Raw genomic sequence first — 25,364 nt, forward strand, 5'->3', positions numbered from 1 at the left:
AAAAAGTATATATTTGCTATATATTTACATGGTTCTATGTAAAGTCATTTGAGCAGTGAGAACTGCATGTAACATATAAAAGTGAAATTCACAGTTAGGACTCAAATAAACTTGATTTGCATGTTTGCAAATGTTGTTGACTATTCTTGCGGCACTGACCTGCAGCACAAAATTTGTGTGAATTCATCAGTGGACAGATAAATCTCTCTCTCTCTCTCATTTGTGTATTGTTCAACTTTAGCAGAACAATCACTAATGCTTGTAGACAACACAGTTAAACACTTGTGTCTCTGGCAGGCCACTTGGAATAATGTCTCATCTAAAGCAGATTTTCTTGTGGGTGATGATCGTATACTGCACTACAAGTCAGATAAGTATGTTGCCTTTAAACTACTTGCATTTATCAACTTATAGAAAGCATCACTAGAGATGAATATGATCTGTTTGCTGGCAAAAACACCAAAACACTTGACATGTAAATTCTGACACCTAAAACAGAGTTGTATTTCATTTAAATCTATCTGTAGCCTTATAATGATGTCTTTTGTGCAGGCTGTGCAAAAATAATGATCATTGGTGACCATCTGACAAAAGCAAGTTGTCGTGCCTATCCAGGTAGATGTCAGATATATTTTTGTTATGATGGTTTTATACCAACCTCAAGATTTTCAGTTAAAATGTATATGAATGTATAAGAGTAAGTGTATATTGTAGGTGCTGTAACTGGTCACCATTTCCTACCATTTTTTACCTTATTTATTCACCTTTTGGCTTCACTAGGTTGTTTTTTTAAAAGGTCCTGCGGTGTGACAAAAAACTTCTCAAAATAATGTCACAATACAATAAGCCTTGGTGTTTCCTACTTGGACAGAAACAGAGTTGGAATTGTGACGTTGCGTTCCAGAAATTATCTCAAAAATATGCAAGTTATCCAGTATATATACCCCAAAAAAGTTGCTTAATGGTTTATGACCGAAATACATTATTATTAATGCAACATTCATTCATTCATAGCAGATCATGTCAACTTCCCAAATGTATTTTGTGTCAAATACCCATCTGTATTTTCTGAAACCACTTATGACAGCTGACACATTGAGTTCCAAAGTCATTATGTTTATTCTGGGTTTTTTTTCCAGCTATAAACAGGACATGTCAATCAAGCTCTGGCATGCTGATAGGGAATTTTTGCATAATGAACGTTGGACAAAACACTTCCAAAGGTACAACATGGGGATATTTGAATCATATACCACTTTCAATTTCATTCAAAGTCTTTAATCAAATGTAAAATGTTAAAATCCTTTCTCTGGTTTCCAGGACATTGCAGAACACTAGAAGGCATAAAATACAGTTTCGGAATAAGGAAACAATATGGGATTTATGAAGTACTAATGAATGACATAGTTAAAGACATACAGCTGTGGTTTATGCCAGACAACTTGAGATGTTTGCCACCAGAAGTCCTGAATTCAACAGGTTTGTGTCACACTATGAACGAATCAGTGTAACTGTATGAACACCGAAGTAACACAGGGGTAGTGAGAATAATAATGACATCTCTACCCTACTGCAGTGTTCACATCAGCACAGTACAGCACACCGGGAAAAACAACTATCAGTACAACCCAAGGTGAAGAAGGTTTTGTCCTCAGTTTATGTGCCAATAAGGGTGCCTTTAAGTCACTTAACAAGGACATGTGTAACAGTTTGCTATGACAATCACATAATAAACACAAACCAAATATAACATGGACGTGCTACTCAAACACAACAATAATAAATACAATAAATGTTCATTTTAAACTGTGCGAATACACCAAATGAAAAAAGCCCAATTTTCTTATTATTTTCGTCTCCTGCGGGGTCTACACCAACACAAGTCGGCACAAATGCGACAAGAAACCCAACAACAAGGGGGGTTGTCGCTGTCCTTTTCTGCATGGCCCCCTTCGGCATATTGCAGCGCCATTTTGCGGCCCTCTTAAGCCAGTCGTGGCCCATTCAGCATAACGCGGCAGCCCATTTCAGCTTATCGCTGCTAGTGATGGGAAGATCGGATCATTTTACTGACTTGAATCTTTGAGTCTCGTTCAGCAAAATGAACAAATCTTTATTCAAGTCATTTCGTTAATTTCGTTCATTTGAGCAGAATTAAATTAAAATGTTACATTTTCAATAGCCAAATTCCCCCCAACATGTCTACTTATGCAAACTTTGATTATAGTCCCAATAAGGAAAGATTTATAATGCAACCAAGAACAAATTATGAGAAACAGAAATGATTATTTCACCTCTGGAATCTTCTTGTCCGAGTTGTTCATTCTTTTGTCACGTGACAGCCGTATGTTCATAGCGTATACGGCTGTCACGTGACAAAAGAATGAACGACTTGGACTAGATGACTTGAGAGGTGAACTAATTTCTATTTCCTGTGTGAGCAATGCATAGCGTATACGGCTGTCACGTGACAAAAGAACAAACGACTTCCACCAGAAGAGTTGAAAGGTGAAATAATCATTTCTGTTTCTTGTACAGCACCTATACAGTTTTCACGTAACAAACGAACTGAGGTTGTGCAATGACAAAATGAATGAATCACTCTCTGAGACTACTCATTCTTCTGAGTCACATAAAAGATTTGTTCAAAATGAATGAATCATTCATGAACGGCCCATCACTTATCGCTGCCCGTTCGGCCCCGTTTCGCAGCTGGACCACCGGGAAAAGTCCCGGTTCTCCCTATGGCTAGTCCGCCCCTGAGTCACTCTGTCAGTGTGTTACTGCATGATATTAAAGTGCAATAAAGTAAGAAAAGACAAAGAAAGTGCAAAAAAGAAAAAAAAAGTGGCGCGCTATTTCTCCCAGATGCATGCATCTGAAATTTAGTCTATGCACAAAAGCAACATTGAGCAAAATTGTCTGTTGTTTTAGAGGATTACCTGTGTTAACTTGAGCTGCAAATCTTCGTGCTTCTCATTAGTGTCCGTGCATGTTGATATCAAACACAATGAAGAAGATCCGTGAAGTTCTCGTGCTTGTGAATGTATCCACTTCTTTAAATTTTCCAATCGGATGGTTATTTCCTTTTTAAAGCCGCTCATAAACGACAAAGTTAAAACTCTTGTTTTAGCACAGCAGTTGATTGACAGGTGAGGGGTAGCGCTTCGCTGCTGACAGGGAGCATACAGGACGGATTAGTGTTTACACATCAAATGTGATGCGGTCACATGCGTTTTTGACCCCGTTTAGACCTGTATTTAGTGCTGACCACGTGATCGGATCACCAAAAACACATACAAGGTGTAAACAGGGTCTAAGATATCCCCACACCACTCATGAGGTTTCTGTGAACAGAGCAGGAGATAAAAGCATTTCACTATATTTGAAATTAGGTCTTCCTGCAGATTTCTGCCAAAATAAAGGTTCAGGGGTTTAACCAGACACCACAGCAATTCCACGTACAAGTTAAGAAATTATTAAAGAAATAGGCTCTGGGTCATTTTGATAATGTTTTGACAATGCATTACACATTTAAAATACAAGTTTTCTGGCATTTTACAGCATTTTCTTAAGTCTTTATTTGAACCGGGTCAAATTGACCCGAAACAACTTATGTTACTTTTTTTGTTGCGTTGTTAATAAATACATGAAATGTATCATTTTAACATGGTCAGCTCCATAACACCTCTGTGGAGGATGTCAAAAAGTTTCAGGCCGTAACGTTAAAGTTAAGTTGATGCAAATCAGTATTAAATGTTCAAACGGGTCAAATTGACCCATAACTGCATTCAAGGGTTTAGGTAGGGTTACTTTGGCTTCATACATTTTTGAAAAACATTCATAGCATTTTTTTACCTTAAGCTTTACCTTAAAAAATATCAAAATGACTTAGAACTCTGAAATTTAAAACATGTTTGGCATGGAAGTGGTGTATTCAAGTTATTGTTTAATTGAATAATTGAATAGATCTGGACATAAAATGAGCATCTCTTCATGGAACATTAGACTTTTTTTTTTACTCATAACTCAAAATCACTATTCTAAAAACCCATTAGAAATCCATGGCAAATTACCCTTCTGGATTGGCATCATGAATGAAGGAACATCTGAATGTTACTTTGTGTTGAGTACAATATTAGTTCAGTAACATGAAGGGTGATACTGCATCCTCAACATATACAGATTAAACAAATATTTCTAAGGGTTATGAATCTTACTGTTGCATAAAAGACCTAACAATTCTGATTGTGGGTTTCAGATAATTCCTGTACTATCTACCCATGTGGTAAGACAGGTACTGTAAATTAAACAACACCTTTAAAACACAACTGTTTTATTGCATTGACTTCTTCATATACGATTTAATAATTATATTGTATTGTGTCCTGTCATGGTTTCTTGAGGTTTTTTGGAACGTCCTGCTGTTGATCCTGGGAAGAGTTGTGAAAATGCTGCTTATGATCAATCTTTATGCAAAGGTAAATATGAATGTTACGATTTCTTATTATGTAACCACCAAAATATCACTCAGGTGCTATTGTCATGCAAGAGTTTCTCGGCGTAGACAGTTGGCCGCAATGGCTAAGAAAACATTGATTCTCGTTTATCTTTGAAGTGATGCATTATGCAGTGGTGCATTTAGTATACAACCTTTTCCCCTTCAAGCCAAGTCATATTATTTTGTACAGCACTTTTCACAACACACATAATTTCAAAGCAGCTTTACAGAATATTATACTGTAACAGAATGTTCATTTTTAGCGGCACGAAAACAGATTCAATGTCAACATGGAATGACATCAAAGAAGGTGGTGGTGATGTTCATATATGTTACTAGGGCAACTAGAGCTAGAAAAGCCTGCTAGCGACCAACCAGTACAGCATCAGTCACTGGCGACATGAATTATTGTGCATGCATTTTCCTTGTGTTAATTCAGAGACCACATTTTAACATAAAAAATCTTGATTTTGATAAACTAAATTCAGTCCAAATGTCAATTTTTCAACCACCCATATAAATAAAATCCACCCCTTTATTTTTTCTGTTTGTTAAAGTGAGCGAAGGAAGAAAATATGTTCTGCTTGTAAACGGGACTGATACGAAGTGTGTTAAATGCAGCATTCAATCTGAGATGACATCCACTACTCCAGCGAATCCATCTACGACAACCAATAACGTGATTCAAGTTGACGGAACTATCAATATTACTTCAGATATAAAACAAACGACTGGAGAAACCGATCCCCTCCAAGCGTCGTAAGTAGGCTGGCACAATAATGGTTAAAATGCTAATCATGATTATTTTGCTCAAAATTGTAAGCACGATTATTAATCACGCTTATTCTGTCATTTGATATTTTTTTCTACATAACAGGGCTGCACGAATTGGACAAAAAAAAAATCACTGTTGCTTCTGCTTGAAAACCAATTCTAAAATAATAATAAAAAACATACATAAAAAGCAGCTCTCATGTTGAACAAGGTGTTAAAGCTGTTTAAAATATTATCTGCATGCACAATACTCAATAGTAAAAATCTCTCGACTGAAAGGTTTTTGCATGTTTTAATTTAAATGTTATTTCTTATGTTGTATGCACATTTCCAGTACGTTTTATTGGTTATTACAGAAACGTCCTGGTTACTTTTGTGACCTCCATTCCCTGATGGAGGGAACGAGATGTTGTGTCGATGTAGTGACACTAGGGGTCGCCCTTGGGAGCCCCAAACACCTCTGATCTTTGAGAAAAGGCCAATGGGAATTGGTGAGTGGAATTTGCATGCCACTACCCCGGACATACGGGTATAAAAGGAGCTGGCTCACAACCACTCATTCAGGTTTTGTGCTGAGGAGCCGAGACAGGGTCCTGGCCATTTCAGCGGGTAGTTCAGAGTTGTGGCAGGAAGGACACAACGTCTCGTTCCCTCCATCAGTAACCAGGACGTTCCCTATCTGTCACTCACTCGACGTTGTGTCGATGTAGTGACACTAGGGGTCCCTATACAAAATGCCACAACTAGCTGAATTGTGCAAACCATTGCGTGCCTCGTAGCCAGCGCACCTGGCCATCACGTAACCTCACCCAACACTCCTATGAGCGTCGTATGGTCCCCCGCACCTCGGGGACAAGTCGACTGTCCAAAATGGGGACAGGCCGCCCTAGCCGTGGCCTCTTCTCTTCTTTTTTTCTCTCCAAAAAAGAATGGAAATCATTCAGCTGGGGGCCATAAATGTCCGCACTGGGTGGTGTCCATTCCCAAGGGGAAGACACCGTGGAGACCACATCCTGCCCAAAGGGGAAGCAATTGTGTGGAAATATGTCACATGGCCTTACCGAGTCTTGTCGGCAGTGTAGCATGTGGAGAAGTTCCCGTGGTAGGTCCAACACAGAGGGGACGGTGCTCTACAAACACTGCAACCGGTGGCAGAGGGAAACTCTGTCCAAGGAAGATTTGGGTTTACCAACAGGGAAACCGTCTCATGGAAGATACATCACACAGGGTTACAAACAGGCAACCAGCGCATGTGGAGCACCTACCCAAGTACAGGGCCAAATAGCACATGTACTGGGCCGGCATCGAGTTACTCCACGAACTCGCCTGCCACAGGGCTAAGGAGGAAGGACGTCCAGGGTCCACAACCTCGTGAACACGGCTGGGGGGTAACAAGCGCACATCTCCCCCACCAGGAGGGGAAAGGCGCTAGCGCTACACAAGCGGTACACCCGGCCAGTTGTCCCGCCAACTTACCTGTTCGTACCTGACAAAACACGGGACGATCCAGCTCAACCCGGAGATTGAGGAAACTCACGAAGGTATTGGATGTTGCCCAGCCCGCTGCTCTACCAATGTCTGTCAAAGAGGCACCATTGTTCGGGGCCCAGGAGGCCGCCACACTCCTGGTGGAGTGTGCCCGAAGCCCCAAGGGGGGCGGCACGTCCTGGGCGTGGTATGCCAAAGTGATGGTGTCAACGACCCAGTGGGTGATCCTCTGTTTGGAGGCAATGCTCCAATTCCGCTGTCCTCCGAAGCAGACAAAGAGCTGCTCAGAGTCTCTAAAGCTCTGTGTGCGATCCAAATAGATTCGCAAAGCATGCACCAGACACAGCAATGAAAAGGCTGGGTCTGCCTCCTCCTGGGGCAGCTTCGCTTGCAGGTTCACCACCTGATCCCTAAATGGGGTTGTGGGAACCTTGGGCATATAGCTTGGTTGGGGCCTCAGGACCACGTGAGAGTATTCCGGACCAAACTCCAGGCATGTGTCGCTGACAGAGAACGCCTGCAGGTCCCCTACCCTCTTGATGGATGTGAGCTCAGTCAGGAGCGCAGTCTTCAAGAGACTGCCTTTAGCTCAACTGACTCCAGGGCTCAAACTGGGCTCCCTGCAGGACCACAGAGAGACCCCATGAGGGAATGAGGTGCGGTCTGGGAGGATTCAACCTCCTCACGCCAAGGAACCTGATGATCAGGTCATGCTTCCCTAAATACTTACCGTCAACTGCATTGTGGTGCGCCACCATAGCGGCCACGTTCACCCTCAAGGTGGGGGGGACAGCCACCCGACCAGCCTCTCCTGCAGGATGGAAAGCACTGACCCGACTGCACATCTCTGGGGGTCTTCGCGTCGGGAAGAACACCACTTAGTGAACAGACACCACTGCAAGGCATATAGGCGCCTCGTAGAGGGAGACCTAGCCTGAGTGATTGTGTCTACCACTGCGGGTGGTAGGCCACTTAGGTCTTCTGCATCCCATCCAAGGGCCAGACATGAACATTCCAGAGGCCTGGTCACGGGTGCCAGATGGTGCCCCGTCCCTGAGAGAGGAGAACCCTCCTCAGGGGAATTTGCCAGGGAGGGGCTGTCACGAGGAGTGTGAGGTCTAAGACCCAAGTCTGGGTGGGCCAGTAGGGTGCCACTAGGATGACCTGCTCCTCGTTCTCCCTGACCTTGTACAAGGTCTGTGCAAGTAGGCTCACTGGGGGGGATCTCATACTAGCGCGGCTCCCGGGGCCAGCTGTGTGCCAGCGCATCTTTGCTGAGGGAAGCCTCTGTCAGGTCATACCAGAGCGGGAAGTGAGAGGATTCCTGGGAAGCAAACAGGCTTATCTGCGCTTGACCGAATCAACTCCAAACCAACTGGACCACCTCAGGGTGGAGTCTCCACTCTCCCCTGAGTGTGACCTGTGGCAGACACGCTGTCGAGGTTGCACGGGATGTGAGTGGCTTGCAACGACTTGAGTTCCTGCTGACTCCAGAGGAGGAGGCGGCGGGTGAGTTGCGACATGTGACGTGAGCGCAAGCCACCTTGGCGGCTACTGTACACTACCATTGCCGTGTTGTCTGTCCGGACCAACACGTGCTTGCCCTGGATCAACGGCCAAAGCCTCCGTAGGGCGAGCAACGTTGCGAGCAACTTGAGGCAGTTGACATGTCAACGCAGTCATGGCCCTGTCCCGAAGCCCGTGGCTGCGTGCCTGTTGCATAAGGTGCCCCAGCCACGCTTGGAGGCGTCTTTCGTAACCACGACGTGCCTGGAGTACTTGCACTAAGGGGACTCCTGCCTGCAGGAATGCAAGGCCCGTCCAAGGGCTGAACAGGTAGTGGCAGATCGGCGTGATGACTACACGATGTGTGCCGCAGTGCCATGCCCACCTCGTGACTCGAGTCTGACGCCAGTGCTGAAGCAGTCTTATATGCATTGACCCGAGCGGCGTGACCGCTGTCGAGGATGCCATATGCCCCAGGAGCCTCTGAAAATGCTTCGGTGGGAATGGGAGGTCCATGGGGAGTTACCCAGCGGAGCGGCTCCCATTGGGGTCCCCAAATCTCCCCCAGTGCCCGTAGGTAGAAGGACTGAGGTGGGGAGCCGCTGGAGTGGCTTTCCCTCTTACGACGGAAAGCTGCGACCGCAACGTTGCCATGGTCATGTTCTCGCAGTGAGAACATGACCCGTCCACAAACGCTGTCTCCGCATGGGCAGCACCCAAGCACGTAAGACAGCGAACTTGGCCTTTGGAAGCAGAGAGGTAATGACCGCAACCAGGAAATAAACACAGATGGAAAGTCATCTTTAAAAAGACGCTCTCCATCAGTGCCACTCTTTTAGTAGTGAAAATATACTCTTTTATCGCAAGATAATATAATCTTTTAGACTGTCGAAGCGCCCAGGGGCATTTTCTGCACTCCACCGGTGCACGAGGGGGAGAAGCCTCTGTAATGTGCCATAAATCCAACAGCTTTCTTAGAGGTGAATGGAAGAGCATAGGATTCAGCTCGCTGAACACAACCACTTGGCTCCGAAGAAATAATCTGAATGAGTGGTTGTGAGCCAGCTCCTTTTATACACGTATGTCCGGGGGAGTGGCATGCAAATTCCACTCGCCAATTCCTACTGGCCTTTTCTCAAAGATCGGAGGTGTTTGGGGCTCCCAAGTGCGACCCCTAGTGTCACTACATTGACACAACCTCGAGTGAGTGACAGATAGGGAACTTACATGTCACCCCCCATTCAAGTTCTCGCTTGATGCATGTGTAACGGGAGCCAACTGATAGATAGCTGTGCAAGGTGTATAAACCTCACTCTCCTGACATCAAGAGGTGCACTAGCGACTAACGCTAGAGGCTTTAGCCTCCTTGTTAGCGCACCCGTCTCCCATGCCAGAGACGCTGGTTCGAGTCCCGTACGGAGTGGGTAGAACAGGAGCATGACAATGGTGCCATGACCTGAATGGGAGTGAGGTTTAGGGGGGTGAGTGTAATGGTGGCCAGCTGATAGATAGCTGTGTAATGTGTATAAACCTCACTCCCCTGACCTCAAGTGGTGCACTAGCAACTGACACTAGAGGCTGTAGCCTTTAGCCTCCTTGTTAGCGCACTCTCCTCCCATGCCGGAGATGCCGGTTCGAGTCCCGTACAGAGTGGGTAGAACAGGAGCGTCACACATGCTCATAGTATCAGCAGCTAACTCATCAGTTTTCGGCAATGCACACATGTCCTAACAAGACAGTTCTCAGTTCAGCGTACTGGTGACTCGAGAACTGTGACCGGATCATCATCATATGTTGATAAATTGGTAATACAATCACGTCATGAACATATTTTCAGTATGTTTCATTTGTTAGACATTCTGCTGTTCAGCTAAATATATCAGAAAAATACATTTCGCCCCTTTAACCCTTCCTTGGTCTTATGGGTCAATTTGACAACTTTGATTTTTTAACACTGATTTACATCAACTTAACATTTTTTCGGCCTGAAACTTCATGACATCCTCCAGAGAAGTGATCTGAGCCTGGCAATGTCATTTTCAAAATTTCATGTATTTATACACAAAGCTACAAAAAAAAGGGTCAAATTGAACCCTTTTTATGTTCAATTTCAAAAGCTTATAATACAGGCTCTGTTTGGTCTATCTCTCTACTTTTGGTCTTAAATCGTTCATCTAGGTGCCAGCTAACACTAGAAAAAATAAGATTTTTTTTTCTCTATCACCTTCTATTCCAATATACAGTTCCGAAAGGCAGGGGACACCCCAATGCAGCTTCAAAAATCTTGTTTAAAAAAAAAGGAAAGTTTCAAAAGCTTGTAATGAACACTCTGCTTGTTCGATCTCCCAACTTTTAGTTTTAGATAATTCCACTAGATGGCAGCAAACACTAGAAAATTGACAAGAAGGTTTTTTTTTTTTTTCTCTATCATATCTATCACAACACACATATCTGAATAACAAGGGGCTATTCCCATAGACATCCCATAGACACATCCAGTCTTTTTTGGGAAGCCCCGCCCTTTCCCCCATGTATTGTGGAATATCTCGGCCTCTGAATGGACTACAAATGTACTGAAATCTTGGTGTCATTTGAAGAAGAAGAACCTCAGGTTTACAATGATGTATGAACATTTTATCATCAATATTCAGGAACATATTCAAATGATGATTTGCTTATAATACTTTTTATGCTGAACTGCATTTGTTCTGGACATTTGAGACATAACAGTGGATTATTATTAACAGTGGCTAACAGTATTATTTACCCAGACAAGCTGAGAGACAAGTAAAAGTAGACTAATTTTGTAGAAAACAACCTAAGGTTAGAGCTGATATAGAGTTTGTGGCTATTTGGGGTTTACAGAAGCAGTGATCGGCTTTTTGTGTTTGCATTTGTATCTGTTGTCAATGAGTGTTTGTGGGTGTCTGTGTGTATGTACTTGTGTCTGAGTATGTGTGTGAGTGTGTGTGTGTGTGTGTGTGTGTGTGTGAGTGTCTGTCTGTGAGTATGTGTCTGTGTGTGTGTGTGTGTGTGTGTGTGTGTGCATGTGTGTGTGCATGTGTGTGTGTGTGTGTGTGTGCGAGTTAGTGTATGCCTCTATGTGTGTGTGTGTGTGTGTGTGTGTGTGTGTCTGTGTCTGTGTGTGTATCTTTGTGTCTGTGTGTGTCTGTGTGTGTGTGTGTGCGTGTGTGTGTGTCTGTGTCTGTGTATGTTTGTGTGTGTGTGTGTCTGTGTGTGTCCGTGTATGTGTGTGTGTGTGTGTGTGTATGTCTCTGTGTGTGTGTGTGTGTGTGTGTGTGCGAGTTAGTGTATGCCTCTATGTGTGTGTGTATGTGTGTGTGTGTGTGTGTGTGTGTGTGTCTGTGTGTGTATGTGTGTGTGTCTGTGTGTGTGTGTGCGTGTGTGTCTGTGTGTGTGTGTGTGTGTGTAAGTGTGTGTATGTTTGTGTGTGTGTGTGTCTGTGTGTGTCCGTGTATGTGTGTGTGTGTGCGTGTCTGTGTGTGTGTGCGTGCATGTGTCTGTGTGTGTGTGTGTGTTTGTGTCTGTGTGTGTGTATGTGTGTGTGTGTGTGTGTGTGTGTGTGTGTCTGTGTGTGTGTGTGTGTGGTTGTGTCTGTGTGTGTGAGTGTGTCTGTGTGTGTGTGTGTGTGTCTGTGTGTGTGAGTGTGTCTGTGTGTGTGTGTGTGTCTGTGTGTGTGTGTGTGTGTCTGTGTGTGTGTGTGTGTGTGTGTGAGCGGGCAGGTTTAAGTGGTTTACGAGGACTTTTTTTTTTAGGTTACAAACTGGTATTTACAAGGGTATTATGCTATAAATGTAGTCTAAACGATGTTTTATTGAAAATGTAAAAATGCAGAAAGTTTTTTGTGAGGGTTAGGTTTAGGGGTAGGGTTAGGGTTAGGGGATAAAATCTATAGTTTGTACAGTATAAAAATGTATATGGAGAGTCCTCATAATGATAGCTGCACCAACATGTGTCTGTGTGTGTGTGTGTGTGTGTGAGAGTGAGTGTGAGTGTGAGTGTGTGTGAGTGATTGTGTGTGTGAGTGTGTGTGTGTATGTGTGTGTGTGAGTGTGACTGTGTGTGTGAGTGTGCGTGTGTGTGTGTGTGAGAGTGAGTGTGAGTGTGAGTGTGAGTGTGACTGTGTGTGTGTGAGTGTGTGTGTGTGATTGTGTGTGTGAATGTGTGTGTGTATGTGTGTGTTTAGGGGTAGGGTTAGGGTTAGGGGATAGAATCTATAGTTTGTACAGTACAAAAATCATTATGTCTACGGAGAGTCCTCATAAGGATAGCCGCACCAAGGTGTGTGTGTGTGTGTGTGTGTGTGTGTGTGTGTGTGTGTGTGAAATTTTGAGTATGAGTGTTCTTTTAATAACATTTGGACCTTTTCTACAATTTTATGGTGAGGCTTCTCAAAAAAGACTGGATTTCTATGGGCGGAGTTGGGGCTCCCCCTGCCTTCTAGATGTGTATATTGTGATAGAAGGTGATATAGATTCTAGTGTTAGTTTGCCCCTAGATGAACGATTTAAGACCAAAAGTAGACAGATAGAGCAAACAAAGTCTTTATTACAAGCTTTTGAAATTGAACATAAAAGAGGGTAAATCTGACTCTTAAGGACAATGTAGGGACTTGATCGTTAAGACCAAGGAGGAGATTGAGTAACTTTTGAATCTGTGTTGACTCGAGATGTGAACTCTTCCAAACAATTCAATCCAATTTGGTCAATTCAAAAGAACGATTCATTCACGAACCAGACATCACTATAAAGCTGTTGTCAGCTCAAACATGGTGAAAAGCTCTCTTCTCCTCCTCGCTGCACATAACATCAGTGTCATGGGGTCATTTTAGATTTGCTTAGTAACTTGCAATGGTCAATTGTATTTAGAATTACGCATATGTGCAACTAAATCTGTAGCGCTTTCAATATAACATGGTTTGCGCACGTTAGCGATGGACACGAACCAAACCGAACTCAGAGCACAGCTGTTCTGTGGTAACTAATAACATGTTATCAGAGCATGATATGGCATTAATTTCATCATGCAAAGAACCGCTCTGAGACCGCTGGAACACTGTATCATTATCCTCATGTGTGTGCCGAGTAAGTGTAAAACACTACAGATCAGAGTGCCGCACATACGTATGATACTCATAAACACCTACGGCCAGGCATTTCATAGCGTGCTCGAAAGTGAAATAGTGATTGGACAGTGGCAAACTTCTGAAGAGAGCGTGATAGGACAGGTGAAAACGGACTTTGGAAGAACTTGTGATTTGTTATGTCATCCTTAGACACAACAATTTACAACTTTATCTTATAAGTTTGTTAGCTCACTAATACCATAGATGGATGTGCTTAATTAACCGTGAGTGGCTAAAACCATGATCACGGATCAAATATGATTAATTGTGCAGCCCTAATGGTAAGTGTGCTCTGCTGTCACCAGTGGTTAAACACTAACTCTTAGAATACCATGTGATTAAAAACATTTTTCAGAAACACCTTGGACAATATGGAAAACCTGACATACTTGATGGAAAAAGAAAACAAAAGCAGTGTGGCGATTGTCATTGGAGATGTTAAAGGTCTTCTGCTCAGACAAGACAAGAACAAAGAAACACAAGACATCAACATCTGCTACTTGTCAAGCAATGACACGTTGAATGTAAGGATTGAGAGAAATTGAAATGATGTCACTCTGGTTTATGGTTTTTAATAAATCCTTTATCTTGATCTTTTTAACAGGTTGTTGTGAGTGACAGTATCCAGGAGGTGAACTTTCCCTGGTCTATTAAAATTTCCAAGGAGGCATTTGATAAATCACGTTTAGAAAACAACGGAAGTGCATTTGTTGGAGTTCTACGGTTCAAGAACATGGGAAACAATGTACACATTTACACATGACACATGATAAGCAATGTTAAGGGAATAGATTCAGTCATTATTTACTCAGTGTGATGTTGCACCTGTATGCTGTTATTTTTCTGTGGAACACAAAAGGAGAATGCGTGAAGATTCTTCAAAATTTCTCCTATTTAGAGCCATGGAAAAAATATCGACACAATATTTTATGTTTGAAATAACATGGAGTAAATAATGACAGAACTATTCCCTTAACCTGTCTAATTTATGTTTAATTGGATTCATTATTAATTGTATGGTTTCTGATTTAGGATGGAAATCACAAAGTTTTGAATAATGAGGTTTACGGGGTAACGATGGGCGCCAATATCTCCAATCTTACCGACAATATTGAACTTTTCATCAAACAGAAGAATCTGGTAATGAAGGTTTTGTTGAGAAGCATGCATTGTAATAATGACCAGACACTGTGACAAAATAATAAATTAAATATGTTCTTGCAGGATGGTAATGCATTCTGCAATTCCTGGGATGGGAGAGGTAAATACATTGATGGTTGCATTACACAATTAACTTAAAATCAATTTCTCTCTCTCACCATTCTTTTCTTGTCTTTGAAGGAAAACTGGAATGGACCAAATTTGGCTGTAACACCACAAAGATCGAAGACACCATAAAGTGCTCATGTTCACATCTGACTTTCTTTGCAATACTAATGGTGAGAAGCCTTTTGAGAGGACAGTTATATTGCTCAGATTTTGCTCTTTGAGGTGTCAGGGGAGTTCTAATTATTATTAATAATAAATGCTTTAAGGTCATCTATAAGCCAGTGCAGCGTCCAAACTTAACTCATTTTGCTGTATGTTGTTGATTCACTAAAAATAATTTACTCAAAAGAGTCATTTGTTTCAGAATCGACTACACTTGGTTCTCCTGTCTGTTGTTGATTCACTAAAAATAGCCGGCTCATTAGAGTCATTAATTCGGGAATCAGACAACACAGGCAGTGCTGTATATTGTTGATTCACTAAAAAGTATTGACTCAAAAGAGTCATTTGCTTCCGAATCAGACTACACTGGATGTGCTGTATGTTGTTCATTGACTAAAAAGAATAGACTCAAAAGAGTCATTTGCTTCTGAATCAGACTACACTGGTTGTGCTGTATGTTGTTAAATGACTGAAAAGAAATGACTCAAAAGAGTCATTTGCTTCCGAATTGGACTACATTGGATGTGCTGTATGTTGTTGATTCACTAAAAATAGCCGGCTCATTAGAGTCATTAATTCGGGAATCAGACAACACAGGCAGTGCTGTATATTGTTGATTCACTAAAAAGTATTGACTCAAAAGAGTCATTTGTTCAGAATTGGACTACACTGGTTGTGCTGTATGTTGTTGATTCTCTAAAAAGAGATGACTCATTAGAGTCACTTGTTCAGGAATCGGATTACACTGGTTGTGCTGTATGTTGTTGATTCACTAAAAATAGCCGGCTCAAAAGAGTCATTTGTTTCCGAATCGGACTACACTGGAAGTGCTGTATGTTGTTCATTGACTAAAAAGAATAGACTCAAAAGAGTCATTTGCTTCCGAACTGGACTACATTGGATGTGCTGTATGTTGTTGATTCACTAAAAATAGCCGGCTCATTAGAGTCATTAATTCGGGAATCAGACAACACAGGCAGTGCTGTATATTGTTGATTCACTAAAAAGTATTGACTCAAAAGAGTCATTTGCTTCCGAATCAGACTACACTGGATGTGCTGTATGTTGTTCATTGACTAAAAAGAATTGATTCAAAAGAGTCATTTGCTTCTGAATTGGACTGCACTGGTTGTGCTGTATGTTGTTAACTGAGTGAAAAGAATTGACTCAAAAGAGTCATTTGCTTCTGAATCGGACTACACTGGATGTGCTGTATGTTGTTGATTCACTAAAAAGAGCTGGCTCATTAGAGTCATTCATTCGGGAATCAGACAACACAGGCAGTGCAGTATATTGTTGATTCACTAAAAAGTATTGACTCAAAAGAGTCATTTGCTTCTAAATCGGACTACACTGGTTGTGCTGTATGTTGTTCATTGACTAAAAAGAATAGACTCAAAAGAGTCATTTGCTTCTGAATCAGACTACACTGGTTGTGCTGTATGTTGTTAATTGACTGAAAAGAAATGACTCAAAAGATTCATTTGCTTCCGAATTGGACTACATTGGATGTGCTGTATGTTGTTGATTCACTAAAAATAGCCGGCTCATTAGAGTCACTTGTTCAGGAATCGGATTACACTGGATATGCTGTATGTTGTTCATTGACTAAAAATAATTGACTCAAAAGAGTCATTTGCTTCCAAATCGGACTACACTGGATGCGCTGTATGTTGTTGATTCACTAAAAAGAGATGACTCATTAGAGTCACTTGTTCAGGAATCGGATTACACTGGATATGCTGTATGTTGTTGATTCACTAAAAAGAGCCGGCTCATTAGAGTCATTCATTTGGGAATCAGACAACACAGGCAGTGCTGTATATTGTTGATTCACTAAAAAGTATTGACTCAAAAGAGTCATTTGCTTCTGAATCGGACTACACTGGATGTGCTGTATGTTGTTAATTGACTGAAAAGAATTGACTCAAAAGTGTCATTTATTCAGGAATCGGACTACACTGGTTGTGCTGTATGTTGTTCATTGACTAAAAAGAATAAACTCAAAAGAGTCATTTGCTTCTGAATCGGACTACACTGGTTGTGCTGTATGTTGTTAATTGACTGAAAAGAATTGACTCAAAAGAGTCATTTGTTCAGGAATCAGACTACACTGGTTGTGCTGTATGTTCTTGATTCTCTAAAAAGAACCAACTCAAAAGAGTCATTTGTTTCAGAATCGACTACACTTGGTTCTCCAGTCTGTTGTTGATTCATTAAAAAGAACCAACTCAAAAGAGTAATTTGTTTCAGAATTGGACTACTCTGGTATTGTGTATTTTAGTAGAGTTTTCTCTCCGCATGGTGAAAAGAAACGTTCAATGGGGACTTTGGTTGGATGGCAAAATCTTAAGGGTCTCCATTTGTTCTGCATTTATTCCTATTGCTGTCCAGAAAAAAATTGTTACGGTATTATAGAGATGTCATTTGTGATCCTTTCTTATGGGCTGTGAGATCATTTTGAGGCATATGTGTGTGTCTTGACTCCTGTCCAGCCAAAACAAATGTGAAGAATAACATGATGTCATTGATAACGATCCGAATACGATCAATGGAATTCAATTTGAAAAGGGTGCAGAATTCTTGCAAACAAACAACGTACTGTATGTTTTTAAATATTATCCAGCTAATCAAAGTGCCTTCAGTCTTTGCCAGATTCAAACACCACAGCACCACATGTGGACTCTTTGACCTACATCACCAATATCGGCTGCGGCTTCTCCATGTTCTTCCTGGGCATGGGCCTGTTCATGCATTTCCTGTTACGGTACAGTATACATTTGGAAGTATAACACATCATCTTATTCATAAAATCCCTTAGACTTACATTGAAGGAGGGATGAGTTTCTCTTTAGAAATGGACCAGTAAACCACTCCAAACACCTTAGCAACTGCATAGCAACGCCCTTGCAACCACCCACAACACTTTAGCATTTTAGTGGCGAGTTTTGTAGGGGTCAGCAACACCACTTATATTTATATCAGAAAGTACAAATCTTGTCTTAAAAGTTGGAGCTTCTTTTATAAAGGTGACCCAAATGTGTGTGTGTTTTTTTTCTTCTTCATAGGAAAGCCAAATCAAATCAGGCCACAAAGATCTTGATCAATATGTTTGTGGCTTTGTTTCTACTGAATTTATCGTTTTTGTGCAATGAGAGTGTCGCCAACACTCAAGACAACTCTGCGTGCATCGTCATCGCACTGATCATGCATTACTCGATGCTGGCGACATTCACCTGGTTCTTCATTCAAGCCCTTCACATGTACTTGTGGCTCATCAGACAGAATGTCACCATCAAAAACTACATGAGAAAGATCAGCGCGGTGGGATGGGGTGAGTTATAGTTTACTCTGCAAAGGTTTACTTCCTGGTCCAATTCTTAATGGCAAAACTGGCACGAATAAGTAATCAGTAAAAGAATACAAATGACTTAAAGCTGCTATAGCGAGCAGCCCCCTCTGTTGGTTAAAATAAACAGCACACGATTAACCTAGTTGCCATAAGGGTTCAATAGTGGGCTTTCTTTTCTCATAGTGGACTGTTTTGAACACACAGTAAAAACAGGGACAGTTTTCTCAGTTTTCACCTCGTTCTTCCTCTTCTTCATCTTCCTCATTGTTTGTTTGCTCTGAATTTTCATATTTTACCCTTTTTAGATTGCTAAGTCATGATAGTTGTGTGAACAGTTTAGTAAATTGCATTTTCTTTGCCGTATGCATTACTAACACAGCAGGTATCAATATGAAGGGATTTTGCAACCTGACACGTGCATTTGAGAATATGACTTTAATTTAGTTGTCTGTGTTAACTGTTTTGAAAGCATGAATCTTGGCTTGGTAACCACCTAGCAACTCCTTAGCAACCACAAAGAACACACTAGCAACGTTTAAGCAGTGCCCTAGAAACCACATTAAACACCTTGCTAACTGCCAAGATACTATTCAAATCACCTTAGCAACTGCCTAGCAACTCCTTAGCAGCCACAAAGAGAATGCATTAGCAAAGGTTTAGCAGCACTCTAGCAACCACTTAAAACGCCATGGTACCTTAAAACTATTCAAAACACCTTAGCAACTCATTAGCAACCACACAGAATACATTAGCAACTGTTTAGCAAAGCCCTAGCAACACGTTAAAACACCTTAGTTACTACCTGAATTTTTTTTGAATGGCTTGGCAACCACCCAGCAACTCCTTAGCAACCACAAAGAACACACTAGCAATGGTTTAGCAGTGCCCTAGCAACCACATTAAACACCTTGCTAACTGCCAAGAGACTATTCAAATCACCTTAGCAACTGCCTAGAAACTCCTTAGCAACCACAAAGAACACACTAACAACAGTTTAGCAGTGCCCTAGCAACCACATAAAACACCTTGCTAACTGTCTATAAAGACTATTTAGAACACCTTAGCAATCACCTAGCAACTCCTTTGCAACCACAAAGAACACACTAGCAACAGTTTAGCATTGCCCTAGCAACCACTTAAAACAGCTTAGTAAATACCTGAAAACTACTTAGAACACCTTAGCAACTTCTTAGCAACCACGCAGAAGATATTAGCAACTGTTTAGCATCACCCTAGCAACCACTTAGAACACCTTGCTAACTCCCTAGCAACCGTGAAGAATACCTCAGCAACAGTTTTGCAACACAGTAGCAGATCACTTTTTTTAGTTGTTTTATTCTCTGTCCACAGGTTTTCCATTTTTGCCTAATAAGGTACATAATTAAAGGTGCTGTAAGTGATTTCAGCCATTCTACTTCCACGAGAATGAGCTGTTGAATTAGCCACGCCCTCTCTTTCCAAAACCCCGCCCTCCAAAGATAACAAATTAGCTTTATTGAGACCGACATCGAGCAGAAATGTTGTTAAAAACAACAGCAGCAAAATAGCGCCCTCAACTGACAACTGTTATGAACAACATGGCTTAAAAATGGCATAAAGCCTCAATAATGCGCTGCGACTACAACACTATGAGAATGTGCAAAATGATTGACAGGTCGAAAGCGTCATTGTCTATGGCCCGCGGACACATTTCTATTTGCTGTTTACAGAGTCTAGAGCTGTCACAGAGACCGGTGAGATATATTACGACACTAATTTCATTAATATCTTTCAATGAGTAGGAACACTTTTTGCATACCTTTCCATGAAAAAAAGCACCTTTAATGATTTGACCCTTAATTAGACGTCTCCAAAAACTGAATTTGTCTCCATTTGTTTTCAGCGTGTCCGGCTCTGATCGTCGTGATCATCGTTTCTATAGAGGAGTATAAAACAGTGATCTTAGAATCAACAACAAAAACCACACGGATGTAAGTAGTGCTGGAATGTCACAAATGCACAACTGAATGAAAATCAAACTTGAACTTTAAACATTCTCCTGTCTTCTAATTACAGGTGCTGGATCACAAATCCTTACATTCACTACATAGTGAATATCGGCTACTATGCTTTGGTTTTTATTTTTACAACAGGAATCTTCATCATGATGGTCACAAAGATTATCCAAGCGAGAAACATTAAAGTCGGTGATGTGAAGAAAACCACATTTAAGAAACAGCTAACGATGATTTTGAGTCTTCTCTTCCTGTTCGGCTTGACGTGGGGAATCGCATTCTTCAGTTATGGACCGATGGCTATTCCGTCATACTATATCTTCTCTGTGTTGAACTCCTTTCAGGGTATGAAATATCTCATATTAAATACTGTGATGCATCATATTTTGCTCAATAGAGCCGTTATGCAATGCTATTTTTTGTGGCTATTATTCCCCACAAACTTTGCTTTTGTGACCAGGACAGTGATATTTTGAAATGTACCTATTTCCAGTGAGAAAACGGGCGAATTTGTGTCTTTTCATTCACATAAAGTCAGGAAAAAAAATATGAATCCAAATTAACATGTATTTATACTAAAGTAATACAAAAATGACTACAAAAGATTTAGAAGTGAGTAGTTTTTCGAGATTTACGATTATACTGTAAATTACTTTCACGAATCAGCCCCCAAATGTAGTCTCCCATCATGTTCTCGTTATACTGTCCTTGATAACGGCATTCAAAGTCCAGTATATCCTGATGGAAGCGCTCGCCTTGCACCTCAGAGAACGCTCCCATGTTCTCCTTGAATTTACCAAGATGAGCATTAAGGATATGGACTCTGAGCGACATCTTACAGCCCACTGTGCCGTAGTTCTTCACCAGAGTCTCAACCAGCTCCACATAGTTTTCGGCCGTGTGATTGCCCAGGAAGCCCCGAACCACTGCGACATAGCTGTTCCAAGCCGCTTTCTCCTTACTAGTGAGCTTCTTGGGGAATTCATTGCACTCCAGGATCTTCTTTATCTGTGGTCTGACGAAGACACCGGCTTTGACCTTTGCCTCAGACAGCTTAAGGAAGAAGTCTTGAAGGTACTTGAAGGCTGCCGACTCCTTATCTAGAGCTCTGACAAATTGTTTCATAAAGCCCAATTTGATGTGCAGTGTTGGCATCAGCACCTTCTGGGGGTCCATCAGGGGCTCCCACTTGATGTTGTTCCTCCCCACAGAGAACTCGGTCCGCTGTGGCCAGTCCTGCCTGTGGTAGTGCGCCTTGGTGTCCCTGCTGTCCCAAAGGCAAAGACAGACCCATTCTAAAGTCTCCTATGACCTCCCAGCCGTACTCATCGTACTTCAAGGCATCCAGCAAGGTCTTGATATGTATCCACTTAGGCAGCATGAACTAAACTGAACTGGTGGGCTTAAGGCCCCTGTATTTATACTGCTATTTATATTACTGGAAAGTTCTAGAAAGTTCTAGAAGTTACTCCAAGTTTACTCAGCACTGAATCTATCTGGAATGTTCTGGAAAATAGGTAAATTTCAAAATATCACTGTCCTGGTCACAAAAGCAAAGTTTGTGGGGAATAATAGCCATTTTCTATACTTTTGAGGCATAAGCAATTAGGAAATAACACACTACTCAGGAACCAAAAAAATAAATACAAATAAATTGTTACACGGTGTAATCGTACACCAATCTGCTTCTCGTGTAAATATATCTTGTTTTAAAGACGTCATATTTTTTTTTTCTTAAAAAGTGCAATAAATAAAAAAAGTATGAATTACGAAAATGAATCACAATAATATAATATGACACCTGATTCCCTATGTTCAAATATGCTTCATTAGACCACAAGTTTATGTTGTAATGGCTTAAAGGGTTAGTTCACCCAAAAATGAAAATTCTGTCATTATTTACTCACCCTCATGATGTCTCAGGTGTGTTTGACTTTCTTTCTTCAGCAGAACACATTGAAGAAAAATAGTAAAATATCTCAGCTCAGTAGGTCCTTAAAATGCAAATAAATGGAGATTTCTCTTTTGAAGCTCCACAAATCACAGACAGTCATCATAAACGTCATCCATACAACTCCAGAGGTTAAATTAACGTCTTCTAAAGCGACACGATCACTTTTAGTTCGAAAAAGATCAATATTGAAGTACTTTTTAACTATGTATAATCCAACGCTTCACAAGAGCATCTAAAGACACAGCACTTCCGTGAGCACTTGACCCAATCCCTTTAGTGCACTGGGTTGGTTGCACCAGCTGTGCGTAAGGTCTCACGTAAGTTGGGATGTAAAGTTCACACTAAGGGCTTAGTAATTACTAGTTAGTTTGTAACTAAGTCAGTGCTTAATTTGGTTGCACTACCTGTTCTTAAAGCAAGACTTAAATAGTAGGTCGTAAACTCTTTAATAGCTGTATCTAAAACGAATAAGGGACAATAAATAAATAATTACTTATACAACAGGCTGGAAAAATAGACATTTATTCATTTTAATATTTTATATATATATCGTATATGTTGAAACTTGACACCGTACACAGGTAAGTGCACCATTAGATCGGTTTCATGCTGAAGAAGTACGTTTTTTACATAATGTTTTCTCCCATAAATGTAAACGAGTGTAAATGTCAACATCATACTGTATGTCGAAAGGACTGAAGCCTGTCATGCAAAACATGAGCTCATTGATGTCATTAAATGAGTCTGCTTTTTTATTCCAACTGTTACTCCTGGTCGGCGGCTTCTGTAAATATTTAGTTTATACATAGGGTTACGTTCAACCTAAGTTTAATGGTGCAACGCTCAAATATTTAGCAGTACGTAAATCGTGACTTAGTGCCCATTTATACCACAACTAGGCTAAGTTGTAATGTACGTATAGCTGGTGCAACCGGCCCCTGTTTCCTTATTATAATTTATTTTTTTAAAGTATCTCATCCTCCTTGCTAGGGGTACTTCTCTAACCAATTTTGAAACTTGTAATACAGCACTTGTGTACTAATGTCTCCCTAGGATGAGTCGCTTCTGTTGTTCTCCTCATTTGTAAGTCGCTTTGGATAAAAGTGTCTGCAAAATGAATAAATAGGAAATGTGAGAGGGTGGGGTCCAAGCGTGTGACGTACTTGCGTTGCCATGGATACAGACGTAATCTCACGTTCTCCACTCGGTTGAGACGTCCAGGATTAACACACAAATGCACCATTGTGAGTAAAGAAACAGATAATAACAGATCAAAAACAGATCAATGAAGCTTCTGTGCAGTGTTCCTCCTTCTCACTTGTAAACAGCGCTGCTCATCCGGCTGTGTCGCACGTATGTCAGTTCTCACGTGTTTCACGTGCCAACGCGATTACATCACACGTGCATACCGATGCTGACTGGAAGCATGATTTAGAGTTAAAAAGTACTTAAATATTGATCTTGTTTCACACCAAAATTGATCATGTTGCTTTATAAGACATTAATTTAACCGCTGGAGTTGTATGGATGACGTTTATGATGACTGTCTGTGATTTTTTGGAGCTTCATAAGAGAAATCTCCATTCACTTGCATTTTAAGGACCTTCTGAGCTGAGATATTTTACTATTTTTCTTCAAATGTGTTCTGCTGAAGAAAGAAAGTCATACACACCTGAGATATCATGAGGGTGAGTAAATAATGAGAAAATTTTCATTTCTGGGGTGAACTATCCCTGTAACGTTGTGATTGAATGTGGTATTTGACCACAGTTTAAAAATCATGCAAACCACTTAAATTAAATCTATTACAATTGTTTTAATTATAGAGTGTTTGTTAAAATAAGATTTTTATTTATTTATTTTTTTTCCAGGATTCTTTCTGTTCTTGTATTATTATCACATTCACAATGATGTTGAAGGGAGCTTCTCTGATGATCCGGACAGCAGCACCTCCAGTTCCACCAAAACTATTCAATCCAGCATTAATCATACACAGAGCGATGTTTATAATTAGAAGAGTGAAAATAATAATTGATGACAAGCTTGATTTCTTACTTTCTCAGAAAACTGATAGCTAACTGTAATGTGATCGAGCACTAAATAAGCTGTGATATAAGAGTGATTACAATATAAGTGGAATATAGCTTCTAATATAAGTGGGATTTTTAAACTAATGACTTTTATTTAGTTAGTTTTTGCCTTTTATATTTAAAATATCCAATATTATAATATCTATGATGTCTATAGTTTTGATGCCTTTAAACTAGAAACTATTTCATCTCTAGGTTGTAGGTTGAATGTTAACATGATTGACAGATGCTTTCACAAACAGAATACAGAGCATTCTCTATATTATATTATTTTATCATGGCTATGAGTTTGGGGGCTATTGTAATACTAGTTATGTAAAGTAATAAGCATTATTTCATCAAAGTGTCTATTTGAAGACTATTCTGAAGTATTAAATCTTTAGTGTAGTTATTAAACTATTTAATGATATTACACTTTAAAATACACTGGGTTAATACAGTTCATCTTTCAAGTGCTACAACTGCCCCATGGCCTTCATGACATCTCGTGGCTTATAGACGTTAATGTCAATGTCAATTTATTTATATAGCACAGTTAAAACAACGGCAGTTGACCAAAGTGCTATCTCCCAGGCTGCTGAGCAGACAATAGATAAGTTACATTAAGTTAAGGCTTGATTTTCTATAGAGCAGTTTAATGGGTGTTTTAGGACATTTAAGACGTTAATGCATGATTTTCTGTAAAGCTGCTTTTATGTATTGTTAAAACCACTATATATATATATATATAAACTTTACAAATAAAAATGACTTTAAAATATTAAATAATGCAAAATGTCCTTTTTGAGTCTTTTTTGCTTATAAATGTAAATGCAATTTATTAATGGTAGGTCCCTATTCATTTTGGTAACAGATAGATAGACAAACAGACAGACTGACGGTAGGAACGGGGCTAGTTGTCACACTTTTACTCCAATGAAGATTTCACTGGATGGGTTTATTTGCATTGCCACATACCTTGAAGTCTTATCTACAAAAAAAGCTATTGCACCTTTTCATCATTATTGCCCAGAAAAAAAAGAAAAAAAAAAAAAAATGCTAATTGAACATGTTGACCTATTGTGACAACATGCCCAAATAGTGGGGCATATTATCACACTATATGGGGCAAGTTGTCACAATGGAACT

The 25,364-nt window shown here is 40.6% G+C and overlaps 1 protein-coding gene across 4 annotated transcripts; it reads left to right on the top strand.

Annotated features, from left to right (window-relative positions):
• Positions 1-248: 248 nt before the first annotated feature.
• On the top strand, positions 249-24,982 carry LOC127410697 (adhesion G-protein coupled receptor G2-like). Of its 4 annotated transcripts, none has more exons than XM_051645867.1 (18): positions 249-374; positions 553-615; positions 1,140-1,223; positions 1,321-1,479; positions 1,577-1,633; positions 4,262-4,297; positions 4,407-4,481; positions 5,059-5,260; positions 13,771-13,939; positions 14,020-14,160; positions 14,448-14,555; positions 14,640-14,676; positions 14,757-14,854; positions 17,492-17,613; positions 17,915-18,180; positions 20,081-20,168; positions 20,254-20,537; positions 24,018-24,982. In XM_051645867.1, exons 1-18 carry the CDS (start codon positions 311-313, stop codon positions 24,158-24,160), a joined length of 2,196 nt encoding a protein of 731 aa, XP_051501827.1. In that variant the 5' UTR covers positions 249-310; the 3' UTR covers positions 24,161-24,982. The 4 variants fall into 4 exon arrangements, with proteins under 4 accessions (XP_051501827.1, XP_051501828.1, XP_051501829.1 ...); XM_051645868.1 differs by having other exon boundaries at positions 4,262-4,288; XM_051645869.1 differs by lacking the exon at positions 1,577-1,633.
• Positions 24,983-25,364: the final 382 nt, after the last annotated feature.

Source organism: Myxocyprinus asiaticus, chromosome 20 (genome assembly GCF_019703515.2).
Source record: "Myxocyprinus asiaticus isolate MX2 ecotype Aquarium Trade chromosome 20, UBuf_Myxa_2, whole genome shotgun sequence".
In the NCBI taxonomy this organism is placed as follows: Eukaryota; Metazoa; Chordata; class Actinopteri; order Cypriniformes; family Catostomidae; genus Myxocyprinus; species Myxocyprinus asiaticus.

Coding starts and splice junctions, on each gene's coding strand:
- LOC127410697 (XM_051645867.1), top strand. CDS start 311: ATGTCTCATCTAAAGCAGATTTTCTTGTGGGTGATGATCGTATACTGC. Junction 14,677..14,756: donor CAATTCCTGGGATGGGAGAG/GTAAATACATTG, acceptor TTGTCTTTGAAG/GAAAACTGGAATGGACCAAA. Junction 17,614..17,914: donor TTCATGCATTTCCTGTTACG/GTACAGTATACA, acceptor TCTTCTTCATAG/GAAAGCCAAATCAAATCAGG.